This window comes from Aegilops tauschii, chromosome 2 (assembly GCF_002575655.3).
Source record: "Aegilops tauschii subsp. strangulata cultivar AL8/78 chromosome 2, Aet v6.0, whole genome shotgun sequence".
Taxonomy (NCBI): domain Eukaryota; kingdom Viridiplantae; phylum Streptophyta; class Magnoliopsida; order Poales; family Poaceae; genus Aegilops; species Aegilops tauschii.
The window spans coordinates 374739508-374751827 of NC_053036.3; the positions used below are offsets into that span (position 1 = coordinate 374739508).

Sequence of the window (12320 nt, forward strand, 5' to 3'; positions counted from 1 at the left end):
GAGCTAGTCTAGTAGAGGCATACTAGGGACACTTTGTTTTGTCTATGTATTCACACATGTATCAAGTTTCCGGTTAATACAATTCTAGCATGAATAATAAATATTTATCATGTTATAAGTAAATAAAATAATAACTTTATTATGGCCTCCAGGGCATATTTTCTTCATTGATGATATTCAATTTTAAAGATCACTGAGGGTTCATATTGCTGCACTATTTTTGTCAGAGACATGAGCTTCCATATTGCGGTTTCTCTCTTGAAGTGTCAAAATCATTGGCTAGTCCGGTAATTTTAACAGTCAATTATTTCATTAGTACGTTACTCCCACTATGTGAGTAGCCTCAACGGCCATGAGGTAACATACTGCTTGTGGGCCCTGTGAGCCTCTTCTGATCTTCTACCGAAGCTTCTAGCGTCTCTTATTTTCCATATAAAAATCATCGTAAAAATTCATTGTGTTTGGACCTTCCTAGGTATGGTTTTTCTATGAAACCAAAAACATGCGAAATATAGGAACTGACACTAGGCACTAAATTAATTAGTTAGTTTAGAAAAATAATATAGTGGGAATGATAATATAATAGCATGAAACAATAAAAAATTAAAGACGCGTTTGAGACGTATCACTTGCCGCTTGAGGCGAGGGAGCGGGACAAAGCCCCTCCAGATAGGGCACATCCTATTTGCCACCCGCGGGCGACGAAGAGTCGAGCCTTCTCTGAAGGGCAGGTATGAAGGGACCAGCCCAAGTGACCTTCCTGGGCTGGCTGTTTTTTCTGTTTTCATTTTTCCCCCTTTTTCTATTTTATTTCACAAATTCAAAATTTCTAAAAAATGTTCAAAATTACAATAAAGTTTCAAAAAATGTTCCAAATTCCTTGTTTTGTTCATGATTTCATAAATTGTTAACATCCCCCCCCCCCCCCCCCCCCCAAATAGCAATTTTAAAAATAGACACAGTTTTAGGAAAAATTGTTCATGTTTGAAAACATTGTGAAGTTTTTCAAATTTTGTTCACTTTTCAATGAAAAATTAATAATTCATTTTTTCAGAATTCGAATTTTTTTAACAATTTCAAAAACATTCACATTTTAGAAACATTTTGTTCATGTTTTCAGAAATTGTTCATGTTTTTCAAATTTGTTCACAATTCAAAATGTTCGGAAACCCAAAAAATCGGCATTTCAGAAAATGTTCACATCTATATCTACTAATAAAGCAAGGTGCGTTTCGCCAATTTTTCATCCTCTCAACGCCGGAAAGATTGTTTTTCCTATCCGAGGTGGTACTAAATTCTTGTGTGTTCGTCTGCTAAAAAAAGTTTTTCCAGAATTTCGTACGTGGACCGAGGTGGTACTTCCCGATCCAACGCTTCTCTCGACGCGGGACGCTACTGCTAGCACCACCAACACTAACGAACTTCACCTCAAAAAAAAAAACCCAGCACTAACGAACTCCGTCCTCAAAAAAGAAACAAGAAAAAGCACCCAGTTTGCAGCAAAACAAAAGCTTGATTTTGATCCACCAAAGCAAAGCCCTTCCTCAATAATAAGAATCCAAAGCAAAGCCGTCTCGTCTCATCCACAAACACCATCCCCATGGCAGCAGCGCTGTATTCCATTCCGATACGAAAGCATCTCCTATCCGCTACGGGCCCTGCTTTGAGAGGGGGTCCTTTAACGGCCACACCACTTCCACCCAAATCGAAAAGCCGTATGTGGCTGCGACCAGACACGCACACGCGCCAACCAATCCTCGGCCCGGCAGGACATCGATCGACCGATGGATCGGCCCGAGAGCCCGGGCCGGCACGTGAGCGAAACGGCCATCGGCGAGGATCTGTACGGCCACGCCAAAACGAACGATCTCCTATCACGTAACGGAGCGTAATACCGGTCCGTGTATATATAGATGCGCTCCGCCCGTCCACCACCGATCTTGCCCCGCGCCGAGGTAACAACAAAACGATCCGACTCCGCCTCGCCGAGGGAGGGAGGGAGAGCACATACTCCATAACAGACCAACGAAGCCAGAGAGATACAAGGAAGCCAGGCCAACGAGGCGAGAGAGATAGCACGCGCGAGGAGGAGGAGGAGGAGGAGCCAAGGCGAGTTGGTTGTGCCGTCAGGTGAGCGGGCGCCTTCCGTGCCGCATCCCCCCACGCGCTTGTTGCTTTCGCCTGTTCCGCTGTTCCTGTTCCGCCGTGGGGAAAGTGGAGGTGATCCATCCATGGCCAATGCAGGGGCGTGCGACGGCCGGCGGAGCGCGGCCGGGATGGGCGTCTACGAGCTCGTCCGGAGCGAGGACGCCGCGGGCCCCGCGCTGGATCTGGAGGCCGGCCGCTGCGGCCCCCCGCCGACGGCCAAGGCGTCTCCGGCGGCGCCGCGCCAGCAGCGGCTCGTCTCGCTCGACGTCTTTCGGGGAATCACCGTGCTGGTACGTGCCGCCAACAAATCCCTCCACGCTTTCACTTCGTTTTACGGAATCACGTCTTTCTCGCCGTTCTTTGCGATATTCCTGATATCCGATACCAAATCGAATTGCTTCCCGCGTGGGCCTTTTATTTTCTTTTCATTTTTCTCCGCCGCGATCGATTTCGCAGCGCCTAGTGCCACCGCCAGCCAAACGTAGATGCTCCATGAATCATGATGCAGCATGCTAGCTACTCATTGCCGGCCTTCTTCTCTTTTCCCTTTTTGTCCGCACTTAAACTAGTAGAGTAACCAAAAGAAAGCAGAGTTGATTGAACCAACCACATGATCACTAGTAGTACAAGATTTTCGCTTCAGGGAACATTACTGCTGGCCAGCGAGGCCTGTACGGGCAGCATGCCAAGTTGTCTCAGTTATAGTCATTGCTGCCACAGGCGTATGATTGCCTAGCTCCTCTGCTGGGCGGCTCTTCTTCAAGCTCCGACTGCCTATGTTTCCTACTATAACTTCTGTTCTACCTCTAAAGATAGCCATTGTGGCCATGCATTATGGTGACAACACATCTTGATAGCCATTTTAAAGATCATTAAACGTCAGTTATGCGACGCATCCTGATATGCTTCTTTACAACTGACGCCACCGGCCTGGCTCGTCAGATAATGAAGAGTTAATCCGATCACCGGGCCGCCAAATGGGTTTCGAACCGTCGGTGCTCGCTAGCCGGTTGTGGCCCACCCGCTCGCAATAGGAAAATACCCTAGTTGCAAGCGTACGGAAATTCACCAGCTGTTGGACCCGAGACTGCACACGGCAGAATTCATGCCGTAGTAGTATATACCCTGTGTTGCTGTATTGCTTCCGTACCTGAATTTGTTGGATACGCAAATAGAAGTGGAAAGAATGTCAACTCTAGCTCACCGCTCCATGTTATGTTAGCTAAGTGTAGATAAGTTGATGAGCGCATGTATGCTCATAATTGGTACTTAGAAAAGGATATCGCGTACGTACAGATGCAGCTGACACGATGCTAATTTCTAATAGTAGATCCCTCGAAATAAAATTTCCAATAGTAGAGATGCACAGTAGAATTGGTGAAAGCGAGCAACACAGTGCACATGGGGCCGGGCGAGAGAATTGGTAAAGGCGACGAAGGAGTCGAATATCAAGGGTAGAAGAATTCAGAACAAGATGAATAGCACAGTTCGTTTTCGGAGGGATGCATATTTACAGTGTGGTCATGCACCTTTTTGCGCTTTTGAAAGGGTCTGCCGTTGTTCTGGTCAACTGGGATTTTCTAAACCAATTCAGAAATTTGCAACTTCCGTTTTAGTGAAAAGCATAGCGCAATTTAAAGATCGGTTGAGACTAAAAAGAAAATCTCAATCTCAGTGGACTTTTAAGAGTTAATCGAACCATTTTTGAAACGGGAAACACATTTTAGGTTGTGGTTAGATGTTTGATCGGATTTGGCGCGTGGGCACAAAAGGTGAAGAATGTTAGGTACGTACAGATGCCTAGTTTATAGAGGGGGTGGTGGAAATTGTTGCATCTGTGGGGGTGTGAGGATCACGTCTGGTAGCGGGCCAATATTCCCCGACCCTGGAGGACGCATGGCGCATGCGTCGTCGGCTGTTGGTGCCTCCACGTCGAGTCGAGACAAGCCCCATGAGACGAGCCGCGCCTTTAGCATGTGACGCGCTCTCTCGCCGTCGCACCGCAAGAATCGATCACCCCTGCTTTACATCACGCGGTGGCGTGGCGGTGTCCGGTGTCCATCGACCGGCCAAGGCCGGCTCGCCAACTGCCAAAGCAACGGCTTGGTCGCAGCAGCTCGTAGTGGGTGCGACGTTGTTGGCGGGTGACTAGGTCGCACTGACAGATGGATGCACCGTCGCTGTAGAAAAGAAAACGAGACACCCCGGCCGGACGCGTGAACGAACCAACAGCACGGCCGGGTCGGACGAGGTTCCTTCCGGCCGGCGGGGCGACGGGCGCAGCTGCCTCCACATGGCCACCGCCGTGTCCTCGCCGCTTGTTTTCTTTTCTTTTCTTTTCTCTGTCGTTGCTTGCTTGGCCCGCGACGCGTCGATCGGGAGGCCGACACGCGCCGCTCCACCGGCACAAAGCCAGGGTGCTGATTCGCCAGGCCCAGGCGACTGTGGGAGAATCTCGCTGTGTTTATTGGACGTTGGTACGAGTACGAGCAAGCGGCAGCTGTGTGGCCTGGGGGGGCTGTCCCTGGCGTGCAGATCGTGCAGCCTGATATGGTTGTCCTACCTGCGGCGGTGGGTTTACCCTCCTTTTGAAGTTTCGCGTCATTAGTGACCATTAGTTTTCTCAGCTCCGGTTGCCCTGACGGCGTCGCACCAGCACCGAGAGGGAGAAGCAGGAGTAAACAAGGCTAAACGTCGGTGTCACACTAACGCGGCGCAACCGTGCGCTGTGACGGTGCCAGGGACTAATGGGAGCCACCATCACCACACACGAGCAAGATAATACTATATAATTGAGAAGTGAGAACTAGCTCTAGCTAGCTGACCTGCGGAAGTGACGATCCAGTAAGCTGGAACTGAGAAGCAAGCACGAAAAGGAGGCAAGCATCAGGGAGAAGCAGGAGTGAACAACTAGCACTGCTAAACAAGATCAAATGTCGGCGTCGCCGCAGTCGCGCGTGCTGACCCAGCAGTTGAGATCCACTCAAGGCCTCAACTCATCAAACCTTTTGATGTCATGCGGTCGAGTCATGGTCCTGCTTAAGCCAAGTCTTGAAAGTTAGTAACACGGTAGCCTGATTAGGTACGACCTTTTCCTTGCCCTTTGGTGTGTCGTGTCGTGCTTCAGATACTGTAGGTAGAAAAGGAGCAAGCTAGCCGGGATGGCACGACATATATAGGTGGAATAACAGTGCTACATCTTTAGATGATGAGATCCCAAGGTCACATCCTGTGTAGCCGGTCCAAACGTGGCAGATGGCAACACCCCAACCAATTCTTCCCTGGGAAGACAAGGCTGTCCAATGGACCGAAAATGACAGCCCTGTGTGGAGACTGAAGAGTACCACACGTATGCACACAGCCTTCCAAATCCAAGTGATTGGCTAGCTATCTCTAGCCCAGAGGGTGAGCCATGCCTTGTCTGAAAATCATGGAGCAACCCAGGCATGCCTGAATGCCGTCCACTTTTTGCAAGACCAAATACGCAAGTTTATACTACCAGGATCAATTGCCTGAACAATGAGGCAACGCTACGCATTGTTGGGTTGCCGCCCCACTGTGTTCCGTCTACTCCAATTCACATACATACGCCTACGTGAAAGTGAAAGCTAAGCGATACCACGGCAGAATAGATGGATTAATTAGGAGTGTAATTTATATATAAGCTGAGAGAAGGTTAGGTTCCCGTCGCTGTAGATGGCCTCTCCTCTCCACCCACTGCTTTTATTTACTGCCCACATGCGGACCTGGTAAGTTGCGTCCTACGCTGAGAGTTACGTCGCCCTTCTGAGTTGTGGCCTCGTAGATGTCTCAAGATGAAGCGATCGTGGCCAGTCACATTGGCCGAGCGTGTGCGTGCGTGCCACGAAACTTGCTGCCGGTGGCTCCATCGATTCCTACTTACTTCCACCATACGATCGACCTTTGGTGTTGCCGTCGCGTTGTCCATTGGTTTCTGGACGTATCTCCCTTCTCTTCCTAATAATAATAAAATGACCGCAGGTCGCTTGCGTCTTCTCACAAAAGAAAGAGATAATGGCAATAACATTAACATAGGGTGAGGAATTCAGGTGTGCTGGGTTGATGTTGCCGGTGAGAAATTCAGGCATGCTGCTTCTTGCAATCATGCGCTCGATTTCACTGTGGGCGGGCTTAATCATGGGGCTTTCTTTCTTCCCGGATAGAATATTTGTTCTCCGAGATGAAATGCATGTGGAGATTGAATCTGATGCCAGAGCCAGACAACCATATATAATGCGAAGCTGTAACCATCACCTACCAGCATCATGTTCCTTTGTCTCCTCGGATTTATATAGCTGTGGTTTTTAAGACGTAATTATGCAAGAACCACGAAAATTAGCACTAAAGTAACATTGCAAGAGTGGAAGCATATCTGATTAACTACGTCTGATGGTTATTTTTTCTCTAGCATGATTGGATCTGGGTCTGTAACAAGTGGGGGTACGCCTGATGGTTGGTTAATATAGAAAAGTCTCCAGTATATATATGTGCAGATGCTTTTAGACAGTGGAAAGTTCTAACTACCACTCCCTCCGTCCCGTAATATAAGAGCGTTTTTGACACTGACACTTCACTAGTGTCAAAAACGCTCTTATATTACGGGACAGAGGGAGTAGTCTCTTAGGAAAAGGTAGAACAGAAACATTTGTTACTACATGGAATGCACAGTACAGCTCTATATATACTGAACAGAAAATCATTCTGCATCGAGCCCTTCTAATCTGTTGACAAAATGAGTGGAACAAAGGTTAACTGTTGTTTTCCTTGCTGCAGCTTATGATCATCGTGGACGACGCTGGATCGTTTCTTCCGGCAATGAACCACTCCCCTTGGGAAGGTGTAACCATAGCTGATTTCGTCATGCCTTTTTTCCTTTTCATCGTTGGGGTTGCTCTAGCTCTGGCGTACAAGGTACACACTGATTGATTAACAACACGACCGTGACATTTACTTTCGTTTTCTCAAGCTAACACTGGTGTGACATTCACGAATTGCTGTTGCTTCCACCTAATTGCATCATCTCCTGATGCGTGCAGAGAGTGCCGGACAAATTGGATGCAACTCGAAAGGCAACACTTCGTGCATTGAAGCTCTTCTGTGTTGGTCTTGTTCTACAAGGTACGTATTAATTAGGATTGTTCTTGAACTTCGACATAATGTTGATGTTTAATTTCTTTTTCTGCTATGATGCACAGGTGGATTTTTTCATGGAGTTCGTAGCCTTACTTTTGGGGTTGATATTACACAAATACGTTTGATGGGTATACTGCAGGTAAGCAGCATATATATGCAATACATTATTCTGCATCAACAGTTCAACTAAATGTGGGATGACTGATGATTTGTGGCGCCTGCTTGATTGCAGAGAATCGCAATAGCTTATCTTGTTACAGCACTCTGTCAGATTTGGCTCAAGGGAGATGATGATGTAGATTCTGGACTTGATTTGATCAAGAGATACAGATATCAACTGTGAGTTCAAACCTTTAAGAATCCAAAAAAAAAAATCACTGATCCACATGACATATAGATGATTTAGTATGAGCAAGTTGTGTTTCTGAAATTACCATTTGCTATTGTTCTGCTAGACTCGCAGGCTTGCTCATCACAATCACCTACATGGTTCTCTTGTATGGTACCTACGTTCCTGACTGGGAGTATCGGATATCAGGTCCTGGTTCCACAGAGAAAACATTCACTGTAAGTTCCACTTTCACTTTTTTTATGCTAAGAATATATCTAGCAGTATTATAGATGACAGTAGAACTAATCGCAAAAAGAAGAAGAAGATGACAGTAGAACTGATGAGCTTCGAAACCGTAACTTATATCAGGTCAAATGCGGTGTACGAGGTGACTCTGGGCCAGGCTGCAACGCGGTTGGCATGATTGACCGCAAAATCCTAGGCATCCAGCATCTCTACGGTCGACCGGTTTATGCGCGATCCCAGGTTCTAATAAAATCAAGAGCTTGCATAATGCTTATTCGTCACCTTCATTCAGTCTGTATTAACTCCTCTCTCCTGTGACAGCAATGCAGCATTGATTCACCGCAAAATGGGCCACTCCCTCCTGATGCACCCTCATGGTGCCAGGCCCCTTTTGATCCTGAAGGGCTTCTCAGGTCAGAAAAACTCATGATTCCTTCAGAGTTTATCTCTTCTAGCTGTAACGTGAGTTCTGTGCCAAGGGTAAATTCTGATTGTTTTTTTTTCCGTAAACAGTTCTGTGATGGCCATCGTAACCTGCTTGATCGGTCTCCAATACGGGCACATAATTGTACATTTTCAGGTGAAATGTCTGCTGTCCATTTGGTGAGCACTTGATCTTCTGGATGAATGCAACATATTCTGAATTTCTCCATCTCTATCCTTAATTGCAGAAACACAGGGAAAGAATCATGCACTGGCTTGTCCCTTCCTTCGGCATGCTCGTCCTGGCCTTCGCAATGGACTTCTTCGGTAAGGATATCGTCAACAGTTAACACTCCATTCCTGATTATCCCGGGCAATGACATTGACCGCACTATTCTGATGATCTCTGCAGGAATGCATATGAATAAGCCATTGTACACCGTAAGTTACACTCTGTGCACCGCTGGCACTGCGGGGCTCCTCTTCGCGGGGATCTACACGCTGGTCGACCTCTACGGGTACCGCCGCCCGACTATTGCCATGGAGTGGATGGGGATGCATGCCCTGATGATATTTGTCCTGATCGCGTGCAACATTCTACCCATCTTCATTCATGGCTTCTACTGGGGGGAGCCCAATAACAACCTTGTAAGCTTTTGCAGATGACCCACGGCTTTTCAGTCGAGCTTTCAATGATGATAAAGTAAATTGGAATATAAGAACTAACACATTCGGCTCTGTGTTTGCAGTTGAAGTTCATTGGGATTAGGGCATGATCTGTATATGGTGGATCGAGCTATAGGGAGACACGGGAGACAGATATATAGAGATATTTAGGACCCTATTTGCACAGAGATTTCGAGAGATGAGTGCAGGCCTAGTTTTGCAATATGGCCATAGCTTCATCACCATCCTGTGTAACTGTTCGACACGGCCAGGAACAGTTGCTGTTTCACGGGTTGTTTTCTCTGAGTGCTCTATGTATATGGTATAAAAGAAGCTTTGTGTATAGATGACAACAATGCAATTCAAGAGAAATATCAAGTACATAGATTTATTATCATTTCCAAACACGTCTATTGCATTTGCATTCAACTTGGTCTGGGCATCATAATCCTAGGAGCCTGGGATATTTCGACAGGGAGATGATTCGGGGGACTGCAGCCACATATCCAATCTGTTCAGGTAAGAGCCCTGTTTGTATTTTTCTTTTTAAATGACAGCTTTTATTACTCCGGCATCTGCATTCTAAGATGTATATAATCAACCATATTGCATTCATTGCTTATAAATAAAATTGAACTTTGAAACATATAGTTGAACACTCAGCTTAACTGAACACTCTAAACATTCAGAAGCCAAAGAGGGGTAAACGTAAAAAACATGAACCAACTAAGATGAACATGCTAAACAAGACCATTCTAAACACTGGGAAGCATATCACTCACACGCACATCAGCCAATTGGTACACAAAGTAGCACCAGCACACAGCAAGGAATTTCTTTTTCTTGCCAAGGACGACACCATTTATGCATAGTCAGATAGACCAAAACATACTGCACTGTCCCCAATAAAAAATAAGGTCTCTTAAAGATTTATCAATCCAACATGGCCAAGACCCAAAAATATACGAAATACTACAAGGCACAACTATATTAAAGGCAAAGTACATAGTTGCCCAGCAACGCGCGCTAGACAATAATCGAAAAAGAGAAGTTGAATGGTATGTAACTTTCCAGGAACCAAAGGAAAATATTTATCTTTAAATGGTAATTACTAATCTTTTAGATCTGAACTTGACCTACGTATTCATTAAAGCCGAATACATCGAGTGCATAGAAAAACCCAGAAGTGTAAAGATCCCATTTGAAAAAGTCATGGTCCGTAGTTAGCCGGAGATCTGTAATTGTTAGTGTTCGCTACTCCAATTATAAAAGAAAATAGACCATGTTCAAACGAGGGTGTTCGTGTAGGCTAGAAGGGTCCATTTTGAAAGCAAGTTGTTTTCGACATCCACCAAATGACCCCAAATTTTTTTCCACTAGCTTCTATTACGCAAAGTTGTTTGAATTTTTGACAAGTTTTGCTTTTCTGAAGTTTCTCGGTGAAAAATGACCGATAAATGGTCGGACGTGTCACAACATGCAAATGGCGTCAAAAGTCGTTCAAGAAGTTGTGGTTATTTACCCATAGTAAAAAAAACCATCAATTGAGAAGAGTGTGCGAGACTAGGCTAGACGGGTGCATCCGTGAACATGTAGTTTTTCCTAATTTGAATACTTCTGTTATCTACAAGTTCTATCATTACCAATCAATAGGGACATTTTCTTAGAGCATCTCCAACAGCCGCCCAACGCGCGGCGCGCTAAAAACCAGTTTGCAGCGCGCCCATCGCCTGGTTTGGCGCGGCGGGCAGCGCTAGCTCCAGCAGCCGCGGTAAAATGCAGCGTGCGCGTGTAGCTCCAGCAGCGCGCTCTCGCACAAACAACATATGCGCTCCAAACACAAGTAAGAAGATCAAACACAAACAAAATAAATCAACAATAAATAGTTCAATTTCGTTATTACAACTCAAAGTAATAGTTTATCTTTCATTACAACAAATAGTTCAACAATACAACATCAAACGCACAAATCATGATGCTCTTTGTCGGCCATTCCAAGCCCACCACTCATCAATGAGATCCTTCTGAAGATCATCATGCGCTGCGGGACGTTGAATGGCATGATAGGAGGCAACAAAACGGGTCACCCTTTCAGCCCTCCGCCGCACTCGCACGGGATGTCCCAAGAGCTCATACTGAGAGTAGTCTAAATGGGGTAGGCCGGGGAAGCGCCGGAACGGTCGCCGGAAGAAACGGGGTGGCGCGGGCGGCGGCGGCGCCAGCGGCTGGATGGGGTAGGTGGAGTTGCGAGCGAGCACTCGAGAGTCCAGCGCGCGGGAGCGGGCGCAGCAAATAAGCGGCGCGCGATGGCGTTTCGCCCCGCGCGCTGAACTAGATATGCCGCGCGCGCGGTTTTTGCGCCTCCGCTGGAGCGCCCGGAGCGGTAGCGCGCGCAAAAGCACTAATTTTTCAGCGCGGCGCTTATATAGCGCGGCTGTTGGAGATGCTCTTTTTCCTAACAATTTTTTAAAATTTATCAACAGTTTTGAGATTTCACATTGTGTATGAACTTTTTACAAACTTGAACACTTTCTCCAAAAATGTTAACAAATTCCCAACAATTGATCAAAAAATTTGAACACAAACTGCAAACCACGTACTTTAAAAAAATTATCAACTTTTTTTTTGAAATGCAAACATTTTTTAAATTGGTGATAAAAAGATAAAAAATGGGAACATTTTTGAAATTTTGGAAACAAAACTAAAATTGTATTTAAAAAATAACATTTTTTGGTATTCCAATCAATATCTCAAATTTTTGAACAGGTTTCCAAAAAGAATAATAATGTTCAAAAGGAGAAAAATGAATAAGCGAGAGAAAATAATAAAAAGAAAAAGTACTGAGGCCATGGCCCAACTAGGCGACAACATCGCTTCACTCGGGCGCCTGTTGGGCCGGCACAAGCGCTCGTGTATTTAAAAAGAATTCATCAATTTTGAAAAAGAATGTTCACGGATTAGAAAATTTTCACAGATTTTCAGAGAAAGTTGCGAAGAAAAGCAATCCCGGTTCATGGATTTGCCAAAAATTCACAAAATTTCAAACAATTCACATATTTGAGTTCTTTTGTATATTTGAAAAATGTTCATGAATTTGGGAAATGTCTGTGAACACGAAAATAGTTCGCGTATTCGAAAAAGAGTACAAAATTTAAAAAACAACTCATGGATTTTAAAGAAGTTCACGGATTTGCAAAAAAAGGTTCACAAATATGGAAAAGATTTTAAAATTTAGAAACTTCATGAATCTGAAAAAAGGTTCATGATCGCGGATTTTTTAAAAAGTTCATCGATTTGGAAAAAAGTTCACAAAATCAAAAGAAAATTGTGAGTTCTGAAATATAGTTCTCGA

General features: G+C 45.3%; 1 protein-coding gene across 1 annotated transcript; it reads left to right on the top strand.

Annotated features, from left to right (window-relative positions):
• Positions 1 to 1892: 1892 nt before the first annotated feature.
• Positions 1893 to 9373, top strand: LOC109755334 (uncharacterized). The gene is made up of 13 exons (XM_020314249.4): positions 1893 to 2130; positions 2245 to 2438; positions 6943 to 7080; positions 7206 to 7287; positions 7365 to 7441; positions 7535 to 7641; positions 7758 to 7869; positions 8003 to 8119; positions 8201 to 8292; positions 8393 to 8459; positions 8551 to 8629; positions 8715 to 8950; positions 9052 to 9373. Exons 2-13 carry the CDS (start codon positions 2277 to 2279, stop codon positions 9076 to 9078), a joined length of 1296 nt encoding a protein of 431 aa, XP_020169838.1. The 5' UTR covers positions 1893 to 2130; positions 2245 to 2276; the 3' UTR covers positions 9079 to 9373.
• Positions 9374 to 12320: the final 2947 nt, after the last annotated feature.